At 33.9% G+C, this 27,458-nt stretch overlaps 1 protein-coding gene and 1 non-coding gene across 3 annotated transcripts in view; one reads left to right on the top strand and one right to left on the bottom strand.

Moving 5' to 3' along the window:
• NKAIN2 (sodium/potassium transporting ATPase interacting 2) overlaps window positions 1–27,458 on the bottom strand; it is an 875,120-nt gene that overhangs the window by 427,586 nt on the left and 420,076 nt on the right. For both annotated transcript variants that reach the window (XM_045843378.1, XM_045843377.1), the window contains one exon: window positions 23,626–23,763. In XM_045843378.1, the coding sequence (XP_045699334.1) occupies window positions 23,626–23,763 (138 nt within the window). The remainder of the gene's footprint in view (window positions 1–23,625; window positions 23,764–27,458) is intronic.
• Window positions 25,199–25,332, top strand: LOC123822308. Its single transcript, XR_006786278.1, has one exon. It is a non-coding gene; the product is annotated as a small nucleolar RNA SNORA42/SNORA80 family (small nucleolar RNA).

Below are 27,458 nucleotides of genomic sequence, written 5' to 3'. Positions count from 1 at the left end.
TATTTTTATTTCAAAATTTTCTTATACTGACATGGTTATGTATGCACTTAGCCTTGGTGTATGCAAATAAAAAGTGCATGCTTGTGAATGATCTCTGTGTTTAGATATCTCTTCTCTCTGAAGTTTAAAACTAGAGGTTGTCATTAATTGAAATTGGTTACTAGGATTACTTAGGGGGAGGGTGAGAATAAATTTTTGCTTTTTTTGTATTGTTTGCATTTTTTGTAACACATACATTTAACTTTTAAAAGTAAAAAGTATGTACATATTTTTTAAAAACAGAAGAATAAAGTCAAAGGGCTAGATTTTTTAGTCAGGCAATGGTGTATTTTCTGCATGCAGGTGTCTTCAGATATTAGTGAACATTTTATGACTTTATAATTGCTGGACATACCAGTTAAGAATGGGCTCTATTGAGCATACAAGTGAAAATCCAATAAGAAACCAGGCCAGACACTTTATTAACTCCATAGTGGTCCATGTTCCTTCCTATTTACTTCTTGCTTCCTGTTTATATTTGGCTTTACGTAAGTTAATGTGGTAGATGTGTTTGGAAACAGACTAATTTCTGAGTCCTCATCTTTAAAACATGAAAAAACAATCCATGATCTTCCCTTGTAGCAGTGGTTATGGAAACATTCCCAGGTCACACCAGAAGTGTATCCTCATTGGGAGTATGTGGGCACAAAGTGACAGCAGAATGGTTGTACGAGTGGGAAATCCTTTTGCTGGGCCTTTAATCTTATTTCAATGGATTTCTATGGGGAGTTTGTATCATTTTCTCTTTATTTTTCAAGCAGGCTACAGTTTTATCTGGGCCCTTGTCCAATATGAGGGCTTCCCTGTATTCTGGGAGTCTGCAGAGGTGCCGTAGTATGCCATTGGTGTGGACTGACTGGGTGGGGTGCGGGTCAGACACAACAGTACAGTGAGTGGGCTCTTGTCCCTTCCTTCAGCTGCCACTTGAGTATTCCCACTTTTCTTGGCTCTCTATCTACTAAAACCATTTCCCATAAGTTGATGAAAAAGGGAATCAGCTATTCAAATTTTTACGGAAAGAAATTTGTAAGTGTCTTTGCCATACAACTTTATTTTAGGAATCAGAAAACACATTTAGCTTTTGTTTCATTATGAATGAGTGCTTTATTCAAAGAATTCTGTTCCAAACATTGTAACAGAACCAACACCAGAGCCAAGTCATTTCGATCATTGCAGATCAGTGTGCTTCAACCTTCCACACTGCCTCCCTCGTGCTCTGACTCCCTGTTAACACCACTCACTAACTTCTAAGGCCTGGAGTTCTGGGTGTTTCTGGGTAAAACAATGAGAAAGGTATGCCTGTAAAATCTAGGAGACAAGATCATCATTGCTAAATAACATCACCTCTGATTTCAGTGGAGATTTTGGTTATATTTGGTAAAATAGCTACTTTGAGTTTTTAGTCAGTTTCCTAATGAATCTACTCATCCTGTGAAAATTATACGGCTATGTAAGTTTACAGTGTCTTCTAAAAGACAATATTTGTAGTCAATCTTAACAAATTATAACTCAGGGAGATATAGTTGGTGATTTGTGAGTTGCAGATATAACAAACAAAATCTATAGCCCACATTCTGCTTGTTAAAACATCAAATGTATTTCAAATATTAACTTTCTAATCACAATTTTAGAAAGAGTAGAAAATATTTGTTTTACGAAATTCAAGTCTTATCACTAGTGATGGATCAGCAATAGGACCATTATAGGCAGAGATGGCAATTCAAAGCACTTCCAATGCAGCTGCACAAATAATGAAATTAAAATCACAATGGAAATTATCTACATAAATGAAAGCACTAAGTTAACTATGTAAATCACCTTCTAATCCCATGTTAACCTTACTGAAACAGATTTGTGTCTTTCAATGCATTTTTCTTCATTTGGCTTAGTTGTTTGAACTCATTTTCGTATTTAATCAGTTGCATGCTTCTGTAATGAACACACTGGGAATACCTCCTTCCATTAAGCCCTATTTATCTGAAAGAACTAAGGTTTCTATGAAGCACATGTATTTTAAGTCTGACACGTGTATCCAAATAAGCTTAACTAAGTATACTGACCTCTTTTACTACTGTTTAAGATTGTAAATCCCAAGAGTGAGCATGAAGGAGAGAAGAGGGACCAAAATATAGTCAAGAAGAGAAGAAAGAAAAAGAAGAAACAAAAACAAACTCAGAAAAAACCAGGATGTTCTTTGATAACATTTTGGGGTAAAACGTATATGGATCAAGGATGAGAGCACATCATTAAAAGGGTCCCATAATGGAATACTACGCAGCAGAAAGAGAGAAGGAGCTCCTACTCTTCCTGACAGCATGGATGGAACTGGAGAGCATTACGTTGAGTGAAATAAGTCAGGAAGTGAAAGACAAATACCACATGATTGCACCTCAAAGTGGAACCTAATCAACGAAACAAACAAATGAGCAAAATAGAACCAGAGACTTGGAAATAAAGAACAAACTGACAGTGACCAGAGGGGAGGCAAGAGGGAGGGATGGGGAAAAAAGGGGGAAGGGGCAAACAAAGGAACACAAATAGAGGACTCGTGGGCATCAACAATGAGGGGATTGACTGTGGGAGCTGGGAGGATGTGGTAGGGGAGAGCAATGGGGAAAAAGGTGGGACTACTATAACTGAACAACAATAAAAAATGGGAAAATAAAACAGGATCTCATAAAAATACCAAAAACTGATAAACTATTGTGTAGGATATTGTGGCTGAAGTGAATCTATAGAATCACACTGTCCAATTCAATCTATCCAAAACTGAGAGAACAAAGTCCCTCAGAAGAGCTGTCTGGCCCAAGGTCATACAGCCACGAACTAGCAGAGCTGGAAAGTCAAGTAACCTCTCGGTGTCTAGTCTAGGCTTCTTGACTGAAAAATCAAGAAATACAAAGAGAGGAGCTGCAAGTAAAAGTAAATTATTTAAATAAATACACAAAAGTAAGCTGTCAGAATGATAGTTGAAAGTCTTAATAAAATAAAAGATTAGCAGGTATAGACTATTTAAAATCTCAATAGGAAAAGTTTCTACAACATAGTCATAATTTCATCACTTGCTAGAATGCCATCTTGATTACAGAGATGAACATCCTATTACTTCAAATTAGTAAATTAGTTAAAACAGACTTTTTAATTTAGAAATGCTCTTGGTATGACTTATAACTTCAAATAGCATAGTGTGATTGACAAACTACCAGAGACCTAATTCAAGGATTGAGTCTTTTACAAGACCTGTGTGGCTTTTAGCAAATGATTAACCCTTGCTCAACTTCCCGTGATTCATTAAAAATTAGCAGTCCAATTTGAGGACACCTAAATTCCCTGTCCACTCTAACTTACCATAAATTCCTATGTAAGTAAGCTTTAGATTCTTCCAAATGTAATACATTTGTTATTTCCAGTAAGAAAAGTCAAATTTCAAAGCTAAAATATAATATGAAGTGTTCCTTTTCTCAGTTTCCTTAATGTCATCCATTTTTTCAAGTCAAAAGCTATTATTATTCTGTAATAGTCTTTCTGTTCAACTCTTCAAACAAAAAGATTTGTTGATATTTTGGGTTCAGTTGTACCATATGTTAAATCCCTTTTCCATTTGAATGGAAAACTCAAGTGTGGTCTTTTCGTTGTTAGAAGATTTTGGCTCTGAATTTATTTTTCTACCATCTCAACTATGTATTAATTTGAATGTGCAAATTGAATATGTGCCAAATTATGTTAATGCCCAGCCATGACCATAAAATGGGAGAAAATATTTAAAAAGAGAATGTAGATATATTTTGCAAAGTAGACAAGGGAATGCTGAGATTAAATAATTAAATCTGTATCTCTTTCTGAAGGAGAACAATACTGCATTTTTTATTCCAGTGTTTCCTGTTTGGGGAGGAAAACTCAGCTCATTAATTATTTAGGAAATATTTCAGTTTTAAACTTTTATATATGTTTACTAAATATTAATTTTGATTGTATTTATATCTCATGTAAACTTGATGTATCCTTAGCAGATAAAGTAAATGTCATTCCTTTGACATATACAAATTGTGTTTATGAGGTTTGTTCAATCCTCCATTAAGTAGTATACAATGGTGTAAAACTAATATTATGGTGAACAGTTTGCTTATTGTTTTCATTTACAGTTATAAACACATTTTTCTACCATGCCTCACATCTTGTATGCTTAAATGACAAATACTGGCAATTTATCATTATATTTAAAAATTGTCTATATTTCGTTCCAATAGACTTGTTAAATCTGTTAAAGACTAATACAACATATGTGAGAAATGTTTATTTTGAATAATTTATCTGATGCATTTATTTTTTAAAATATAACAAAACTAGCATAGTTTAATAAATAATTCCAAGATATAGTAATTTACATTGCTTTAAGAGGATATTTTCCTATGGATCTTGGTAATAAAGAGCAAGAATTCAATTGTAATTGTCAACACTTATGTATATTAAAAGCTTTCCACTTCCATCAGAGAAGACCACAGGATACACATAGCTATTGATTGTTAGCTATTTGTACAGAGTAGATTAATGGTTTCTTCTCCGGTAAATATAAATATTTCAACCTGAGCTCATCAAACCTTCAAACTGTTAAACAACCATTAACAACATCCACTCCCATTCACAGACCTACCACTCTTCCCAAGAGGTTTCTTGAAAGAGTTCCTTGGGGAATAAGAAATAAACTGAACAAAAACTAAAACATATATTAATTACATTACATATCCTGATACAACTAGGCTGTTTAAGAAATTATATTGTTCTTTACCTTTATTTATCAAGAACATTTTATAGCTTACTTTTATTAGAGAATTGCTAACATATCTGCTGGCTGCTTTACAATAAGCATGGGCAGACCTTACTTACTTGCCTTTTCTCCTGTTCATTATGTATTATTGTTATCAGAGGAACATTCTTATTCATATTAACTAATACATTTTTATATATTTTTCTGAATTTATATCAGAAAAACAACTTTCATGTAGAAGCCACCTGTTAGACCTTTTGAAACAAATCATAAATTATTGATTTTTGTTTTCTATTTAATGACAAAGATTAGATTCAATTAAATTTTGCCATAAAAGCTTAACATGTATGCACATATGTATACTATGTGTGTACATACACTAATGTTAATATATATAATTTATTCACTCACATATGTTTTAAATATAGATTGATTCCCAAAGATGAATAAGACAAGAATGAAAAGTGCTCTCATAAAAGTTCAAATACATCATGGCATGGACTTAACTTGGACTGAGATCAGAATTCCCTCCTTGCCACTAGAGAATTCAAAATAATCTCATGTGGCCATCAAGTACCCTGACACTAGACAAACTTTAAACAATGTCATGGGCCTCTCATTTCCACAAATATCTTGAGAAAACAATGATTTGTTATAGTATTTATCCTGACACTTGTTAGAGCTGGAATAGGTGAAAATTATGATGCTAATGAAGAATACATATGTCATGACTGGGCATCACAGTAATTTGGTACCTAGTTAATTTTCACATTTAAACCTTCAGCCTACAAGTTTCAAAGGAAGATTAATATTCTGATGAATAAAAGTTCTGAGTCATGGGAGATTTTTTTTTTAAATTTTCAGTTGTTTGGATTGAAATAACACATGTTCATATTAACATTCCTGAAACATCTAGGTTAAACATGAGGAGTTAAGGTCCATACTTTTGTTTTCTTAGATGGTAAAGAGACATCCCTCATTTTCACAATGCTTCTCCTATATAGATCAAATATACATCTTTGAGATGAATTATTAAGCCTCTGTAATTTATAGTTATAAAGTCTATCGAAATGTTACATATTCACCTGTATTTCCTGAGTCAGTGAAAAGTGAATCTTGGAAGCCACTACAGAGCAGACACTTATTTTACAAAATCCCCCTCCCTATATTTATTGTCAATCCAGTCTATATTTATAAGGAATACTTTACCATATTAGAAGACTAAAGAGACCTCCTTCCTAAAAAAATAATCTAGTTCAAAAATGCTTCTGCTCAATAAATTCTTGTGGGTTTTGATTGTGAAAATCAAGTAAACAAATCTGGATGTGCTGGTGATGGTGCTGGTGGTGAGGGTAGTGATGGCAGATGTCATCTGTCCCTACCCTGAAGAGCAAGGGCCAGAAGGCCAAGGATTACTAAGGGATGTTAACAAGAAAGGAAGGGGAGGAGGAAGAGAGAGAGGGAAAGAAAGGAGAGTGGATAGAGTTCTTACTGGTTTAATTCCTGAGTCCTGGATAGTTACCTTTTTAATCTTGTGAATGTGATAAGCTCTTTCATGCCTCTTTGCCTCTGTGTTTTCTGATCCCTAGCTTAGATTATTTTCTGCCTGGAAAAACACTATGTGTTCTCCTACTTTCAGCCAAAATTTTACCTTTATTAACTCCTTCACACAGATATGAATATTTCCTCTTTGCATATTTCTCTAATATCATGTGAGCCCCTTGAAAATAATATTTTTGATATTGTATAAGATGTTTATACTAAAGTATATGTCTAGAATATGGTAGATAACATTTTTTGTTTTGCTTTAATGAATTTTCACCTGATGATAACAGTAGGGAATACGCAAAAAAAAAAAAAAAATCAAAGATAGAATTTCTTAGTTTGAATGCAATGGCTATCATACATATAAGGCAACTTTTTAAAACATTAACCCTATTGACATGTCAGCATATTAAAAAATTACAAAAACAATATTAGCAGTGAGAAATGATTAACAGGCAAGTCTTTATTAAAATATTTACAATCAACTCTTTCTGTATGGAAGGAAACATTCAATACTTGTAAAGAGCCACCTTAAAGACTAGATATCTAGGAATCAAAATATTTGGAGCTTGGAAGGAATGTTAAATATCGTCTCTTTCAGCCATCCCACCAGTTTGTAATTCTGCCCTGCATTTCTGTCAAGGGAGCATGCAGACCACGCTAGGTCCCCTGCACTGAGAAATGCCACAGCGGTGTATGGAGCAATAGCAGAACAGGTTTCGAATTCTCTCTCTCATGTGAAATAATGACAAACATCACACATGCTGTGAAAGAGATGTGAAACAGATCATGTAACAAAGTGCGGCACTCTTAATTGTTGAGTTACGCTTTTATATTATACATTATAGAAGTTAATAGACACCTTTAAGAAACTTTTTAGCCAATAGTTACATTTAACCCAATTACCTTCAGTTCCTTGTTAAGAACAAACAAACAGGGAATCATGGAAAAGAGACTTAGAACTAGAAAATAAGTGGTAATGTATACTTGTGGAAAAAGTTTAAGAAGGGGCATGGGATTTTTAACATGTTCACACTGATATCAAATACAATCTCATTTCTGTAATATAAAAATAATGTTTCTCTGTATTTTACTTGCGTTCACTATTGTAAAAATACTATATACATCATGAGCTATCCTTGGAAATGCTACATATAATAATCTACTCTTTGAAAAAATGTCTTTTTTCTTTGCAGAATAATAATCTTATTTGAAGAAAATACAGGAAAAATATCTATCTATAGAGAAAATACTCTAGAATCTATTAACTTTTTATAAGGACTGAGTTTTATTAATTTCAATACCCAAATTAAAGGTGATTGGCAATTCATAGAAATCTATGTGATTCCTAAAGGGAATTTTAGAAATGGAATATATTATGATTTTCTTTCCCTAATTTCCACATCCATGTCTTCTAGGGATAGATAATCAGAGCTCTCTTATTATTTATTATTATGATTACTATAATCAAAACAGTTCACAGAAATGCCTTCCTTCCCCAAATGGTAGTGGATTCTCTGTAGGTTTTTTCCAAATGTCAAAAAGTGCCTTTGTCTTTCTGTGCCTGGTAGGGCAGCAGATTCCCACACCTTCAGAGTCAATTAAATCTAAAGCATTTACATGGATTAAGATGCCTTATTCCTTGAATTTAGCAACTGGGAAGATTATTTCTTTACTGATCACAAGGCCCATTCATAAGCTACCACGCACAATCAGAGAATGATCCATTCACTCTGGAGAGAATGATCTCCATTGACACAGCATTAGCCTTGGGCACGCTAAAACCACATTACTCTTTGAGGACTTCACAGAGCTCCTATGACTGCCCTGACTACATCATTACAGGAAGCCATTTGCTGGGCCATTCTTAAATGGTTTAGCGACAGCATCTCTACTGATAACAGGTGTGTGGTTGCATGACCCTGGATACTACCAAGCATTACCAACTCATTCATTATCCTCTGAGTTCACAAAAAAAAATGAGAACCTGCTTTTCTAAGATCTTTATCATTTTACATTTAAAATTATATATAATTTATAGTTCTGTTTATCCTAGATAAATGTATGTGGCCTTATCATCTATGCCTATATATAGACAATAACCCATAAAAACAACCCCCAAATAAATGGAGCTCTTGACAGGTGAAGTATAGAAGTAGTGAGCAATGGGGATTTTGGAATATCTTCAGTGCAACAGCTTACAACCATATGTGTTATTTATCTTGCTTTTTAGTGTTAGACTGAAAATGTTTCATTCCTGGTAATGGTTCTCATGACAATGAGCAAGGTTTGGAAAAGTAGTGGCTCTTTTTCTGCTGAGCCTTGAAAGTTGAAAATCTTAATGGAAACATTAAAAATGGAAAGAGAAGAAAAGCAGGTCTATTGTTACTCAAAAGGTTATTACAGACTTGTGACAAAGAGATACATAAAGATATTTAAATCAAATTCTGGTAGAAGAGTATTGGAACCCTGTTCAGAAGAAAACTTCAGTAATTTTGATTATCTCTTAGTTCAGAAACTTTTTGACTCTTAGATGATATTTTTGCTACTAAGTCTCAATAAATCATGACAAAAGATGATACTGAAATAGACAATGAAGTAAAATTTAATGTAACAGATGATCATGTGAGAGCCTCTTATGTCAGGTCTATGCTCAATATTTTATATTAATCTTCCATTCTGTAATTGCAACAACTCATAACTGGTGTGAAGATAAAACCAAAGCATAAAGAGTTTGACTTGATGAAAAGTGGACAGGCCAACACATTTCAAAAATAATTAGTGCCAGATTCTTATCTTTAGATTCCAGAACCTTAATTATTAACAAACTTTATCCTTTTTAGAGAAAAAAATTATATTGTTATGAGCAACTGGGGATTTCCAGCCAAGTGTTCAATGTTGTCCCATATAGTAGTGGGGATAGTCATGGCTTTAAAAAATTACTGATCCATAAACTCTTTTCAGTGGGTACATTGTTAGAATTCTCATATTCTGCTGCATGTTGTCACCATGTTGTATACCTCCCAGGGGAGGCAAGGCGTTAGAGATGATGAAGAGTGAAAGTTGCTGTTTTCATGGGGGGGGGGGTCTTTGTTCACACCACTGGTATAGATACTCCCTTACTTCTGTTAACATGTTTTTAGTTACATAATGTGAGCACACATTGAAGCTCACTGAAGGCCAGTGGAGAAAGCACAACTATAGCAAGATTAGTTTGGTCAGGCAAAGGCAAGTACTTACATATTGTTATCTGGCAAGCAAATTATTCAATACCCCTACCCTAGGAATCTATAAGAATCTTTCCATTGGCATAGACAAAAGCGATTCCTGTGATAATGGAAATTGAAGTGGTCCACAATCCATTTCCTTTCCATTTGCGGATCAATGTTGTTTGACTATGTCTGATTCCTGGAATAGCTGCAAATGATTCTAAAAAAACAGGGGTCCCATAAGGAATCTCAACATAAGCACAGTGTAGACTAGTGACCCTAGGGTAATCCTGGGACTTAAGAAGTCAGAAGGAAGTGCTGGGTGTAAGAAAAAGGTGTAATTGATGGTCTAACCTACTGAAACATGCAGTCTAGAGGGGCTTGAGTAAGCACAGTGAGTGGCAATTGTTGTGACACTGGGGGAAGGCATGTGATCAGTCCAGCACACACTGGGTGGGGCAGAGCTGGAAGGGGTTCTCTGAGGGTGTGTTGCCATCGAAGTCTGAATCAGTCAGCAGAGACTGGTGTCTTCGAAAATTGGGAGTAATGCTGTGGCAGAAGGCATTGGGGATGTTAATCTTTGACCCACAGTAGATATTGCAGCAGTAAAATGGAAAAGGGTGAATAAACCAGACTGTCCATTTGCAGTCATTATACTGCACCAGGTGGTGGTGTTTTATGAAGTGCCAGCATTTTTTGGTAGGAACTGTATGGCCCCTTCAACTATGTGAAAGTATATTTGAGTACTGACTTCCTCAGTAGGGGAAAATAATCCAGACTAACTTCTTGGACATGAATAAGCAGCCCTGGGTATGCTGAGACATAGCATGCAGGAGGGTGATGAAGTAGAAGAAATTGTAGTTTCTGCTAACTTGGGGAGATGTAAACTTGGAGTCTTTAATTTGGATATTAAAGGACCTATAATTTTATTTTGTTGCCATCTGATGAGATCTAGGGACTTGTATGTTCCAACCTCCACAAGTGTATGTGAAGCCATGACAATTCTGTTCATTGGCAGGTGGCAGAGGCACCAGGGGCTTTCCATCTTTAGAAGATTGTGACAACCCGACAAGCTGTGTTGTTATAATAAGACTTAGTTCAGCATGATTAGTTTTGAATGCAAGGAAGTAAGTAACAGGAACTGACTTTCAAGCCAAGTTGAAAATAATATCATTAGAGGTGTACCTCTAACATTCATCACCAACATTTAAGAAGTGAGATCACTAGAGAGAATCAAGACAGATATCCACCTTCCTATTTAATTATAGTCCCACAGCCTGGATCAAGCTTAGAGACATAACCAAAAGCAATGGATATTTTTATATAAGCTTTCACATAGATGAAATTTTCTGATGTGTTAATGTGTCAAGAAATTATTCCTCTGATTCACCAGTTCGTTCCCATTCCACATGGAAAGAGGAAAGACATGGAGACTCGCCTTTCAACATGACAGTGACCTAGTGAACTGTCTGTTTTTCAGAATATTCACTTCATTATTTGAATTACAAATCCTAGAGACAAAAGAGCAAATCAAACTACCAAAAACAATGCTGGATTTGGAAGAAATTAGAAGTCTAAAAAAATTCTGAAAAAAAAATGAACCTACGAGATGGGAAAAGAAGGTTTACTATTAAAATTACTTTACTCAGAGAAGAACTTAAATTTTTCCTAAATAAAAAAATATTATTCATTTATTTGCATTCCTTTTCCACACCACAAATTTAAGATCATCTTTTTTTTTTACCAAGAAATTAAGAAAGACACAGACCTATATCTTCCAAAGACAAAGAAAAATACAAGTACAAGAGCCCTGAAAACAATAGGAGCATTGCTGCCTAGTAATTTAACTACTCTGAAATTAAACTTGGTATTGTGGTTATAATGGATCCACTAGAAGATGAAGATGAGGATGAGATTAATTAAAAGGCTTCACAGGTATCTTTAGGGAAGAAAGGGACTAAAATTAGAAAGAAGTAAAGCTTTAGTGATTGTATGGTGATAAATTGGTAGACTATCTCTTCCAAGAAAATGTGTATTTTGACTTGGCTGTTTCCTGAAATATGAGATTGAATTAAAATTAAAAGGTCATAGTCACACTATGTCACAATCATAAATGAATGAAAGAGAGGCGAGCTAGATGAAAATCAAAGTATACTAACAGAAAATGAAGGATTTTCTTGGCTGCTCATTATAAAAAAGACAAAATAAAAGCAATAGGAACCATGCATGCTTTCATATTCATCTAAATATTAAAGTAGTTTATATAAAACATTCTAAATATTGAAACTTTATTATATGAAATAACAAGTTGCATGGCATACTTTATATTTTTTACTTCCAAAATAATTTTAAAAATAACTACAGCTCAGCAATCATAACCTGATTTCACTTTTAATGGAAGTTACTACCCTATCTTTTTTACTCCACAACCCACTATCAAAACAAACTTTGGCAAATGCATCCATTGAATTCTTTTTGAGAAAATGCATTGATGAAAGAAGAAAAATATCTTATATATAATGTATTAAAGCACACTCATCTATCCTGGTTCCTCCACAAAGAATCTCCATTTCTTCCTTCTTTTTTATTATGGCTTTCTTTGTACAGATATCATACCTATAAGTATACTGATATGTGAATCTGTAGCCAATTTAGTATCAATGTAATTATTTCCCAAATTCTTGATGAATGTGATCCTTTTATTTCTACATACTCGTATAAAAGAACTTGTAAGATGTGCTTTATAAAATCATTCTTCTCAAAGTAAGGATATAATTACAAAATCTTATAGCTTTCCAATTATTAACAATAGGCTGCAGGAGCACTAAAAATAAATTGTAATAACATCAAATACATTAGTGTGATATAAATGAAGACAAACATTAAAGGAAAAAGCTATTCACAGAATAGAAGTATAAAGGGTAAATTGTATATGAGGGTTATAACATAATCGACATTTAAGTCTTTCATGTTTTAATCAACCTTGCAGCCTTTCAACTTTAATAGAAGTGGAAAATGTGCAGTCAGTACGACAAAGTGGTTCAAGTGCAGGAAACAATTCTTGCTATGTGGGAATGAATACACTGAAGAAAATAATGTCTGAAGAAGTTCTTCATTGCATTTTGAATATCAAATCAAAACAATGCCTGGAGTTTAAAATAATTCTTTGGCTAGTCATTTAGCTATATTTTTAAGCTCTCATCCCAGGAAATTGTTGGTTGATTCACCTGAAATTTGATTATGCAGGTAAAAGTATTTTTTACTTTTATGATCACCATTTTACCCCTCTAGGCATGACATTTACAAACTGATGGGATTCATGGGAGGCTGCACCAAAATGTGCCATTTTGGCATACTAATTATTTTGAATTAAAGTTACTTAAGAAACAGCCAGTGCAAGTATGCTGTACTGAAAGTTAAAGAGTCAGCCTCATCACCAGATGTACGGAGTTCAAGACCAAGAGGCTCTGTAAACAAACTTCATTACTTTACTAATTAATACCTCAATTCCAAACTTTGCTGTGTTTTCAGTTTCACACACACACACACACACACACACATTACTAGTTTTGGTTACTTCTTTGAGACTTATATTTCTATGAGCTCCTGTAATATGACATTAAAGTCTGTCTTTCTCCTGTTAATTTGTGTTATGTTAATTTAATTATTAGGCAAGCCAAAGAACATAGAAGGAAGAAGGTAAAAGTTTTCCTTGCCTACAAAATCACATTACCATAGCCTCCAGATGATATCATTGCAAATATTTGTGCTTTATATTTTATAAATCTTATTTCTGCCCACTTATGGTAGATAGAATAAGCATTTGCATCTCCATTTTATGGATTAGAAACTCAAAGAAATTAAAGTGCTAGCCCAAGTATAATCTACCCATAATTATTTATGGGTGAGTAAAATTCTAAAAGGAAGAAGACAGAATATTTTAACCACTGCTCTGACATCATCTAGCAATGGGGCATGGACAGTAAAAGGTTTCTGAGCAGTGGGGCAGCCCTCCATAGTGTGTTGTTCCATTCCTTTCCCCGTGTTTTTGCTGTGAGCCTCTCGGTCATCAATATCTTTGCTGATCAACTATAATGGGCTTTAAGGCAATTTTACCATAAAAGATTAAATAACAAAAAGAGAAACAGTTAAAAGAACACAATAAAACTTTGCTATGACTTTAATTTTAAATTATGCAATTATTTTGTACCCTTTTCACCAAGTATTAAGTAATCTGCTTTTAACACAAGTTTTAGTTATATAATTTTGTCATCACTCACTTTACGGTATCCATAGCTATTTCATGAGGCTATATGAGCCCCTAAACATTCCTATAAACCAAGTTATAATTAAATAATTTCTTCTTGGGCATAACATACCTTTAGCTGTGTAAAATGGTAAAAAGAAGAAGCAATAATATAAAATATTTCCAAGAACTATCAAATAAAATAAGATAATCAAATATGTTTTTAAAAAGATACCTAAAGAGTTTTGGTCTAGTAACTCTATTTATGTTATTGTTTCTTGCTCTATAAATTTCAGATGTATACTTCTATTCTGTTCACACCTTATTATGACTGGAAAACAACTAGCCCTAAAAACATTTAGCTCATGGTCCACTGATACACAAGAAATGAAAACTGAGTGGCAGCTTACCCATGAATAAATTTGAATTCAAGTAATCAGTGTGAAAGAAAAAGCAATCTGAGGGGAATGCTTCATTTCCTAAGTGATAACTGAAAAGCACAACGTTGTTCATTTTAAAATTGGTTAAAGACAAATTATGTTTTTTGCACATTAACGGCAATGTTGTACAATGAAAATAAGGTGGGGCTGCACGGTGATGAGCAGTCTTTATGCTGTAATAGAGGGGGTGGTGATGTACAGGGAGGAGATATCACTATACAAGTGACAAATTTTCCCTGAGTTCTAGTTTATTTTTTACTAATTTATGAAGAACAGTTCAAGTGAGTTAAAACTGGAAAATTGCCTTTGATGAAGAATGGATACAATTTTTGAAAACTTTTACATGTTCATTATGTGTTTATTTTTTTAGTTCAGAAAAGTCGTAATTACAGTGTGCCTCAGGAAAAAGGTGTTAGTACCAGATATCTAAAGGCAGCTGTTCCATCTGACTTATTGAAAGTCATTCATGTTCAATTCAAATTAATAAATAGTAGTGGGGCATAAAAACATTAGAAATGACACTAATTTCTCCTTGAATAAAGTTGTATTAAGCTTGTTAAAATTGACTAATAATTTTAATCTCTCCTTTATCAATGAGTCTCATTCTCACTCACTCTATATCAGTGCACACAACATGCATGAAAAATGGGTTCCAGGTCATTGTTCTAGGCTGGCCTACAGCCCTGGGGCTAAGTTCATCTTCGTTTTCTAAGTTGTCAACTTAACATCACTGAAACCTCTCCCAAGGTCCGCATGTTTTGGCATGTTTTTGCTTAAATGCCTTGTATTAAAGTAATAACAATAAATAGTAATTAGAAGAAGAATAAAAGAATGAGTAGAAGGAAAATACAAGTTTTTAGAAGATAGAATAAAAACTGTGCTAATGTATAAATTTTTAGACACAAGCTACTTTGTAAGTGTCACTTTCAATGTAAATGTAAGCATTTAAGCCCTCCATCAAAAACTAATGGCAAGTTAATTAAAATAAGACATCTCCCAGAAGCAACTTTACTGTACTGTGAATAAAATTATGTAGGAAAGCAGTCTTATTCCCAAGGGGCATCCTTTGCACACACGTACTAATTTTACAATCCATGACACCCTGATAAAAATAAATTCTAGACTAAATGTTTCAATACCTACAGTAAAATATTTATTTTACAAAATTCCTTAAACATAGCTGGTACCTCCAAAAGATGGGGGTTAAACAGAAAAAAGTTGATCCCACTGTGTTCCAGAAAGCGGCAGGTCTAGGCGGACTGAGGTTTAACTGCGGAGGTTAGATAGATAACATGTTCTCGTGCTTGGCGTTCCCAAACGACTCAACATTTCCAAAAACACTGACAAGATGTCCACAAGTAAACACAGAAATGACCAGAGAAAATGACAACTATTCCAGGGAGGGGACAGCTGGGCAATCAAAAGGCATGCTGCAACAAAAACTGTTTACCCGTCATCTGAAGGGTCAAATGCACAGTATTTTGTGATGCTGTTATAAAGAAAGATTTATTTTGAAATAAATGGTACAGAGAATATTATACCAAAGTGGTTTTGTAGTAATTACTACTCACTCCCAAAGACCATTCTTCATGTAGTGTCAATTTGGCTGGAATTGTAAAAGAAAATTATTTATAAATATTGGAATTAAATAACTTGAGGGTGAAATCTTTTGTCAAGTCAAAACATTTTTTCTTGTTAAACAATTGCTTATAACTGCTATTTGACACACAGATTTTTTTAGGCTAAAAAATCTAAATCAAGAAAAGTCATAAATCTACGCCATTAATTTGCCCCATCCATTGCCATAACAATTAGCAAGTGCACTGGAGGGGATACCAATGCTGTATCAACATCCTGCCTCTTCCTGTTATTGCAGAATGCGGGAGGAGGGCAAAAGCAGAAATGAGATGCTTTTGAGCTTATCATTTTTTACTTTTCTCTTTGTTAGACATAAGTTTACAGACATAGAATGAGGGGGAAAAAAGGAAATGAATGAGAGAGAGACTGAACTTGGAATCAAGAAGAGATTTTTAAAAAGAAAATAATTCTGGAGCTTTATGACAAAAATATAAAACAAAAGCTCCAAAAAAATAGATGCTCTCTTTCAACATTTATATTGCCAAGACATTGAAGAAGTAGAAAACCTGAAAAGACCAATTACTGTAGATTTAGAAAGATGATTAAACAGCTGCCATTTGTCAAAGTACTAGGACTAGATGATTTCAAAGACAACTTCTAGAAAATATTAATAGCTCTGGCCCTACTTAAACTACATTAGAGCACAGAAGGAAATCTCCCCAAGTTATTTTATGAAGCTTACATAATTTGCAAATATAGAGTGAGAAAATGTAGGTTTGTAGTTGTTCATATTCAAAATAATACAATAATTAATAATACTATAAGAACACTCTGGGTTTAAAATACTCACAACTGTAAACGTACTTCCATCCCACCATGTATTATAAGTAAAAATCTATAAATGAATCTCATATTCAAATAAAGATGTAAAATGGAAATATACTAATGGAAGTAGAATACAGTAATTCCAAAATTTATAAATTATGAACAAGTTATAGTCTAGTAAAGGAAGATTGGGTTATTATCAAAACATTTATCAATCTAATTAAGTATATCAAACATTTTAAAAGGAAGTCATATTAACATAAAGGTTAAAATATTTAATACAATACACTGCCATTCCTAAAAAGTGAAGGAAACTACTTAAATATAGTAAAGACTATTTGCTGAATACTAATAGCAATTACTCAATAATTTACAAATACTAAAATCTTTACATTTAAATTCAGAAACTAGATTGAGAGTTTTGCTATTACCATATATATTTAACACTTTCTTAGAGAGTCTTGTGAAATAATAAGATTATAAAAGAAATAACATTGATATGATACATAAGTGACAAATATTTTGTCTAAAGATAGCACCTATAAACACCAAAGAGCTGCTGGAAAAACTTTATAACAAGGAAATTCTGATATGAAGAATGTACCAGAACAACATATTTTCTCCATTTTAATGATAAGTTCCTACTAAGAGAAAAATTTTCCATTCACAATCATTATAAAAGTTGCAAAATATATAAGAACAAATATAATAAGAAAAGTGCAAATTCTTATGAATAAAGTCCATATAGTCTTAATAAAGATAAAAACAAAACAAGAGAGATTAGAATGGAATGACCAAATGTTTGAATGGGACACCTAAACATCATAAAGTATCCTTTTCTTCAAATGAATTGTTTTAAAATAGCAGCTTCAATTATAATCATAATGTTTCATTGTTTTTAAAATAATGACTTTATATTTAACATTAACAAATAATGTCAGAGAATAGCCAAGGAAAGTATGAGCAAGTGAAATACTGAACATATTTGTCTTACCATCTGTTAGAACATACTATAAACCCATTGTAATCACCAATTAGGTAGTGACATAGGATACAAATGAATCAGGGGAACAGAATAGATAATTGAGGGGAAAAACAGTATATATGATAGTTTTAATACAAGCAAATAAGATATCTCAATTCTTTGAGAAAATAGATTGTGGCCCAAATGATTACCCATGAGAAAGAAAATAGTATATCAGTGTCCTATTAAGTACTAACATACATTCCAGAGTAGTTAAAATTTTACTATAAAAAGATTAAACAATAATTATTTTAGAAGAAAATGTAGGAGATTATAATACATACACAAAAACTCAGAAATTATAAATATTTTATTGGATAAAAATTAAAATTAAAAATTATTCTGGTCAAAGTGACCAAAATAAAAACATGTAATATAAGAGATTTGGATATATTTTCATTACATACTGAAGGATATCAAAGTAATTTCTATAATATTAAAATAGGTTAATTAGCTATAAATATGAACTAATCAGAAAAAAATAGAAAAATGGGCAAAGATATAGACATTTTATGAATTGTAAATTAATTTAATATCTTCAAAGAATAATTCATTAATATACAATTAAATGTAAGAAGTTCATGATAAGTGTAAAACAAGAAGCAAAATGGCATGTATAGCATGATACATATTTTTTTTAAAGTGTGTGGATATTAAAAGAGTAGAAAATATTTTTTAAAAGGTTTTATTTATTTATTTTCAGAGAGGGAAGGGAAGGAGAAAGAGAGAGAGAGAAATATCAATGTGCAGTTGCTGAGGGCCGTGGCCTGCAACCCAGGCATGTACCCTGACTGAGAATCGAACCTGTGATGCTTTGGTTTGCAGCCCATGCTCCATCTACTGAGCTACACCAGCCAGGGTGAAGATATATTTTTAAAAATAATAACAATGGGCTATTATCTCCAGCTACTAGGGATTTTAATGTTTAATTTTCATTTTTATACCTTTCTCAATTTTTTTCTGGATCCAAATGCCCTTATCTTTCTTCGGTCTTCTCCAGGTTAGTAACTGATAATTATATTATATCAACTGTTATTATTCAAATGTCAAGGTAGGCTAATTGTGAGCTCAGTAAAGAGAGTATACTATGTACATAAAGTATCAGAGCGTGTGTGTGTACACATGGACATGCAGACACACACATAAAACTTTTACAGTGTACCACCATCCTGTGACTTATTGCCTATGTGTCGTCTGCATTCCTCATAGCAGCTTAGACTCTGGTTTTTACAATGCTGAAATAAAAACCAGAAGTCACAGTGCCTAGGAGACTATTTTGTACACAGCAAGTACAAAATAAATATGGTACGGTAAAATAATTTAGTATCACTTTTATAAGAACACAAATCTATAAAGTTTTTTTTAATAAATTAAGTGGGTCCATAAGATAAAACATAAGGAAAGTATTATTATTCCTAGGATTAAGACAAAAGAGATTTTTCTTGTGTTTAAAGCAACGTTTTCAACAAAATTTTAAGTAGATAAATGTCATACATTCCTTATAAAATAATTTAATGTAGGTTAATTGACATATTGCTAAAATAAAGCTCAGGAGTAAAAATAACCTGAAAGAACTAAACTGATACAGTGCAGGTATGAAGCACTGTTTGTATAGAATAGGTTACAGAGGCTGTGAGAGAATCCATGGCCCACTTACCCTTTGGCCAATTTTCCATAAATACCATGTTTTTTAACTGAACTTTGGCTTGTATTGAGAAGCAGTGATTTCGAGGTCTTGCTAAAAAGTACTAGGAATGCAGATAGTCTCTAATACTGGTTAACTGGAGGTCCAAGAGCTTTAACAGGCAGTCACCTGGCAGTTGGAAGGGTACCAGAAAGCTGAGGAGTCTGATAAGACTTGTACCTGACAATGAAAACCACTCACCTTGGCACACGGGCAGATTTAGGAAGCACGGCAGCAGGATCACAGTTTTTTTCTAGAGAAAATGTAGAGTGTGCCCTCACTGACAGAGGGACAGCTCAGGGAGTGGTTAAGAGCATGGGTATGGCAGTTAGAACGACCTGGGTCTACATCCTACCTTTACTATTTCCTAGTTATATGAGTTTAGGCAAAAGTTTTGTGACGTTCAGGTGAGGTTTAAAGGATTTGTAAAAAAATATCTAGGTGAAGAGTAACAGAAATATGACTCTTACAAATATTACTATGATTTTGGTATGCTCTCCTCTTCTCTGTTTTTATGAACTTTGAGTAATGCATTTTTAGGTATTTTGAATTTATTTCTAGTTTGGGGACTGGGTTTCTTCCATTAAGCCAGTGAGTCCAAACTCTCTAAGATATTCTTCATTCTTTCAAAATAACTTAAAATAACTTTGTTAAATAGAAAGAAGCAAAGAAGATGAAAAAGAAAGAGAGGGAAAAAGGAAAAGGAAGGAAGGAAGGAAGGAAAGAAGGGAGGGAGGGAGGGAAGAAAAAGGAAAAATGGAAATATTATTGAGCATTATGGCAACATGTCCTTGGGCAATGTCACCAAGAAAATGGCAATTCCCTTAGCAATTAGAAACCTACACACTCCTCATATTATTTTAGAAAATTTAAAGGAGCACATTCATGAACATTTTCTTGTCATTAACTAATAAACATTGAATACCCCAAATCATATTTTGCTTGCCTTAGGCCCAAATGAAGAAGCATTGGACAATTCCATTTACGACATAAGGTAATGCTTTTGTGGTAACCACTGCATGTATTTACTTAGGAGTATTCCACTGGAGTTAATCAGGACATATTTTTTGACTGATACTGTTGGAAATTATACATAAAGATGCTTTCCATAAATTCTGGCTTCAAAATCCCTTTGCTTGGAATTAAAAAATTTACTTTTACTTTCCCTCAACATATTATACTCCTTGAAAACCAGAAGCCCCCTCAAAGGGTACTACTGAGTTCTTTTTCCAATTAATTGTTTTGAATTTAATTTTTTTTCTTCTTTATTATTTAACTTACCAGTACTCTCAGAATTTCATTTGTTGCTACTGTGCTCAGTGCTTCAGACAATGTCCACATGCTTTGGGGGACATTTTTCCAATTAAATGGAATAAAATATCCTATCAATAAATGAAACTCTTTATAAACAGCAAATGTGGAAAGGGACATATTTCCTTAGACTCTACTTCAGGGCATCTGCCTTCTTGTTTTTGCAGATTTTGACCTAAAGATATTGAAGACTTAACATTATACTTTTCAAATATATATAAATTTTACAATGTTTAAAGCAATAGAAGATATCACAAAAGGAAAGGAAGTCAATTTTAGTAAAAGAAAAATAGTAAACAAAAAATGAAAATTTATAATATTTAAAGAGTTAATATCTTTACTATGTATATGTATATCTAGAGTGTGTATACATATATGTATATATGTATATGTATAAAAGTTTACGTATATGTGTGTGTTTGTGTGTGTATATATATAAATACATTTTTATATAACTAGAACAGGAATTGGTACTAAAACTTGAGTGCTACAGTAACACAAACTCGAAACACACAGCATGAGTTTTGCGACAATATGGCAGATAGAGGACTGAGGACAGCGAGGAGACTATTGGGAGAGACAGACACAGGAGTCAAGACGTTGTTTTAGAGGGCTGGAGACAAGAGGACTCGTGGTAATTATTGTCAGGACAATTAGCCTGACTACAGCCTGCAAAAACTGGGAAGATAGAAAGTGCACCTGTAAATATGTGGATCTGGCTAAGGGGGTTTCCCAGCAAACAACTGACAGTGTCACTTGTGACCTTTTAACCACACATAACATTATGTTGAACAGAAAGTTGAGCTAAAGAAAAAAAAACTTCATTTTTCAAGTATAATTTAGAGGATATATGTCCAACTCAGGATGTCCTGATTTAGAAAATAAAAGTTTCACATTTACAATATTGTCAGCGGGCAATAGATTTCCCTAGTTAAGACACTGTCTCTAGGAAAAGATTAAATTCAGAAAGCTGTCTGCAAGTCAAGATCAAATGAGCGATGTAGCTCTAAGACACATTGTTAAGACCTCAGAAAGATTTCAGAGACTTTTTGAGCTATATAAAAGTTCTAACAATCTTAAAGATGTCCCATGGTATCCATTTTTACCTTTCATGCTACAGAGAACAGCGTGTCTTGAAAAGATTTGTGGGTATGTATTTTATTCTTTAGATAGGGATGGAATTATAATTTGATACACAGAAATCAAGCAAAAAATTTTAAGAGTTGTAGCAGCTTGGAATAAAAGGGTAGAAATCGTTCAACTAACAGCTTGGAACACCTTATTCTATTTTAAATTGCCTGCCAGGCTATTGCTAGTCTACAGAGTTTAGTATTATTTTCAAATAATAACAGCAATAAGAGAAAACATAGCTAGTATTTACTGGCCAATCTTAAACACCAAGCATTGTGCTAAGGTTATTTTATAGAATATTTCATTTATTCCTCAAAAAAAACCTCTGTGTTTTCAAACTGTACAAACATTTTGATCCACATCTAGATTTTTATCCCAAGGGCCTCATCAGAAATGGAAATGATATATCTATCTGTACGATGACTAGAATGGCATCATTTATGAGAATAAAATCATGGAGAAGCCTCAAAGTCTAATAAAAAGAAAGTTAAATTAAGAATCTTTCACATAATGGCTTATAATGCATCCATTAATTAAAGCATATGAGTTAAAGTAATTATTGCTTTCATTTTAAAGATAGAAACACTAAGAATCAGTGAGATTATGCTGTCTAAAGTCACACGAGTTTGGCAGATGCAAGATTTCAAACTAGGTATTATGACTTCAGAAGACCCACTCTCAAACCCTGTAATATTGTGCATATATTGTATCAAATTACAATTTATATAAGAAAATGAACCATACTACAAATATCTGTGCATTGAAAAACTTCACTCTGCAACAGAACACATCTGTCTTTTACAAGATTTACATGGCTACACCCCCTTGGAGGTGACATGCCCTTATTTCTGGGTGTGCACTTTAGAGGAGGAGACTATAAACTTTTCACTCATCCTTAGCCAGAGAGGGAACCCCTGGGTCCCACCCGCCATCATAGTGCCTATTTCTGAACCAAGGAGCATTATCTTGATTCCAGATGACAAAGAGAAAAGGTCATAGGGGAAATTTTTATGTGAGGGAGGCCTTCGTGCAACCGGAGACAACCTGCCGGTTTCTGTTGAATAAGGCAGAGCTTCACCTGTGCTATCTTCTATGTATGCCTTTACCACAAACTCACTTTATATTTTAAACAAATGCCTATAGACTTTTCCTTTTGTTAAAAAAAAGAAACAGAAAAATGATGAGACTGAAAAAAATCTACATTAATGAAGAGCTATAGCTGAGATCTGAGGCACATACAAAAGTAAAAAATCCTAAATCATGGTTCCCATAGCAACTGCAACACAGTTGGATTTCACTTTCATGTTAAGTAAGTTTAACTTGAGTGGGAATGCAAAATAATTCCTCTAAGCCAAAAAGGAAATCATGGAGAACACAGAGATATTGGTCCAGATTCTTCTGGCCTTTCAAGTATGACAAATATCAACCCTAATAAGTGTTAATATTTTCACACTGAAACTATAAGTTCCTTTGTATTAATGTTAAACTATTCTGATTCAACTTAAAAATATGATGATTTAAAAAGGGAAAAATTCCCATTAAATCTATTAAATCAGAGACCAAGACTTTATAATGTGGAAATACTGGGTATAGTTCTACTTTTAATTACAAAAGAAAATGTAAATAAAGCACATTTGCTGAGAACAATCCGATTACATTCACTGTCAAGTGCTTTAAACATGACATTTTAAGTTATTGTGGATGTGACCTGAAACTATGAAAACAAACACATAGTATGTCAAGGAGAGGGTATACATATACATTATCAAGACATTTCATATCTTTTTCTATTTCGATAACATTTTTAAAAGACAAATAGAGTACTTACTCCTTTTATGTAACGAGGTCTATATTGAATAGTTCCAAATAAACCAAGAATGACGATAATAATATGTACAAAATTTGCCAGGATAGGTGCCCACTGATATCCAAGGAAGTCAAATATTTGTCTCTCCAGCACACAAACCTAGAATAGCAAAATGGGATACATATATATGAGCACACTGATGAGAGGGAATAAAGAACACATTGATACTATTATTAGCAATTATAACTCTGTTACCATATCTGGCATTTGTCTTTAACAGTGAGAATGACCTTTCCAGGTGTATTTCAAATGAAGACACCAACAGCCCTCTCAAGGATGAGTATGTGGAGACTTCAAGCAATATTCACAGGACATCATCTGCAAGTCACTGGATAAATTAGATTGTCATACTCACTGTCTACAACTTGAACTCATCCACCAGAAAGTTTGGAAGTCCACGTGACAGGTTTGTTGTTAGTATCTGCTGAACGTCATTATACAAAGGAAGAGAACAAAGGGGATGTTGTAGAAAGAGAACCGCTCAAGTCAAGAGACCCAGATTCTGCATGCATATCTGCCACTAAGCAGCTGCAATGCCCTAGGTGAGCCATTTCCTTTCTCTAGGGGTCTGATTCCTCATTTGTAAAATGCAGGAGCCACTGATTTCTAGGGTTCTTATAACCTACTAAGACTATTGGGTTATAAATCAAACATGCCTTTTATCACACTGTTACGTATAGTAACCAGGAGGTCTCTGAAAGGGAATTAAAAATAGCATTAAATTTCCATTCCAATGGAAAAAAATAAAGCATTTCAAATTCTCCCACATTCATCTATGCTTACAACTTTACAATTAAGGTACATGTAAAAATCTAAACAGTGAGAAGAGAAAAACAAAGCAACAAACCAAGTAACCAAAACATAAAAAACAAAATTAAGATTGGTTTATACTGCTGCAGTTCCATTTTATATTGAAAAGTGAAACCCGAACAGCTGGTAAGTCTCTCTTAGACCTCACAAGGCAAGGAGGGCTGGTGGGAGTGAAACCCAGCTTTATTCTTCTGGCCTGCAGTAGTAGAATGTCTGCTCAGAGCAACACATTGTGAAAGGACCTGATGTTCCAAACAAAGATCCGACAATCTTTTCTCACACAAGTTTTACAGGAAAATTATTTTAAAACCCGTAATTTACTAACATCACTATGCTTTAAAGTTATTTCTTGTCAGAGGGGCATACTAACTCTTGAAACAGAGAGTGGCCTTTTAAATTAAATACATGTAGCTCAGTTTGAAGACTTCTTGAATAATCATCATTCCTACTGCCTGCCTTTCTTCCTTTCTCCTTCCTTCCTTCCTTCCTTCCTTCCTTCCTTCCTTCCTCCCTTCTCTCTCTTTCTCTCTCTCTCTCTCTCTCTCTCTTTTCCCACTGCCTGTCTTTAGTTGAACAGCACATTTTTCCATCAGGCACTGAAAGAGAAAATAAGCTCATGACAGCTATTTGCATAACACTTGTATTTCCTAAGGCACACTGGGCACCATCTTAATGGTTGGGTTGTAACAGTAACAGTCCTGCCCAGTCAAGTTCCATTTTCAGTGCATGGGTTTGGATTTATGGCAGGACCATCCCCCTGAGTCTCTCATAGTGCCCCAAGCCCAAGCAAACTGTGGACTTGAACCATTGCTGGGCTTCTGCCCGTAGGCTGCAGGCAACAAGTGGGTTAGGACAGTGGAAAAAAATCTTTGTATTTTCACTTAGTTATGGTAGTGGTTACTAAAAGAGAACCCAGGTCTGTTCTATCCTGCATAATCTAAACCCACAATCCCAACAGAGTCTCAACAGTGGAATGTAATATTCTGATTGATTAATAAACACACTGTCAAGGAACTTGCACTTATGCCCCAGACTCCTAAGCCTTGAACTTCCTTCTGATGAAACATCCCTTTAACTGTTACCGAGCAGTCAATACTTCATATAAAGGAGGCCCACTGTGATGTAAGGCAGTGGTGCATGTGCCTTGTTGGAATGCATCAGTGGCATCAAAAATAGGTGGTTATTCTCAGAGTACCATTGCTAATCACCTAGGTAAAAGCTCACTCTTACAGAGATTTCTCTTACCCTTATTCTATGACTAAGTGGTAGGTAGGAATGCAAAACATCAGCAAGACGAATGTAAACTCTATAAATTATGAGGATCGTAACTGCAGGGACACCATAGGAAAAAAGTATAGAGGATGAAGTACATCAGTCAAACAGTGGGTAATCTCCCAATAAATGTTCAATTATGGAAGAAAATAGCAGTACCATCATTAATTATAAAAATATAGAGAGGATGATATACGTGCTATAATTGCAAAGCTAAAATGAAGTTACATCAACATGTATCAGCCTTTTTATGACAGAACTAATAGTTTCATCAAACATTACTTACAAGTTTATGCAGACTGAGTAAGTTAATGTGCAATTCTTCACTTATAATAGTTCTACATTTCTCCTCTTTTTGATTGGCCCTATTAGCCACCATAAGTAGCTTTATCACAGATTGTGTAATTTAGAGACAGGACTGAAGAGTGGAAGATTTTCTGAAAAATTCAGTGAGTATCAAGGGAGTGATAACTTACAGAAGCAGCTATAGTTTTTTCTAGAAATCCCCTCCAACAGGGTGTGTGCATCCACAGTGAAATTACTGGTGGGGGAGGGGTTGGTATAGGATTGGAGGAAAGACAGAACAAATATTTGTTAAAACACATTATGTGCTGGGCATTTATGGTATTCACAGTTCATATATTATCTCACTGACTTTGCACAAAACCCAGGGAAGTAAATATTACTGTCCTGTGTTTCAGATTAAGAACCTAAGAGGTGGTGTGGTAAGTGATTCCACTGAGGTCTGAGAAGTGGTAGGTGGTAGAACAGAAATGTAGGTCCCTGTGCATGACCCCTGTGCTCTGTCCTTACTTTTTGGACTCCAGCTCCAAAAACACAACACAACAAAACAAAACAAAACAAAACAATCAAAGAACACTTTCACAATTTATTTTGCAGTCCTCTGCTCATTAGAGGGTATATGCTACATTCTTGTCTCATGTGTTTAGTGTAGAGAATCTCTCTGATCACACTGGTCAGATCATGACATTATATCACCATCAGTCAAGGCAAAGCTCTTTTTTTTGTCTGTCCTGTTCATTTTATTTTCTTACTTGCCTCTTTCAACCCATGTTCTCAGAGTTATTCCCCCTTCTCTCATTGTACCCTCTGTAACATGCAGACTTTATGTCCTTTCAGTCACCTGACTTACAAATATATGTATAGGGTCTTGAAAAACATGCACTGCTATTTTGTGTGTCAATTTTATATAAAATATTTTATAGAATAAGTCTCTTTCATGCTTGTCTATTTTATTCTATATAAATTTGTGTGTGTGTGTGTGTGTGTGTGTGTGTGTGTGTGTGTGTGTTTGGCTTCTGCACATTAGCCCATTATAAACACTTAACTTGTTGCTTTCCACAAAGAATTCTGTTCCTTTCCATTATCATCACTTATGAGATTTTTACTTTTTTAAATAAAAATGTTTAACAATGTTTATTTTTGCATCTACTAACATAATTACTCCATTCTCTTCTTTTAGGTCATTAATGTAATTGATTACATTGCTAGTTTTTGTCATGTTCAACTCTCACTTTCTCTCTAAGAAAATCTCTACTTGAAATATTTTCATCACAGTTTCAGTTTGGGTTAAATAAAATTTTATTTGGCAGCTTTATATCAATAAACTAACCTATAATTCAATTTTTTCTGACTCTGTTATAAAGATTGCTCCAGCCTTAAAACATAAATAAGACACAACATTTATTTAA

Source organism: Phyllostomus hastatus, unplaced genomic scaffold, assembly GCF_019186645.2.
Source record: "Phyllostomus hastatus isolate PE091 unplaced genomic scaffold, TTU_PhHast_1.1 phas_contig_40, whole genome shotgun sequence".
Lineage (NCBI taxonomy): Eukaryota > Metazoa > Chordata > Mammalia > Chiroptera > Phyllostomidae > Phyllostomus > Phyllostomus hastatus.
The sequence above is the reverse complement of the archived record's forward strand: the minus strand, read 5'-3'. Positions and strand labels throughout refer to the sequence as shown.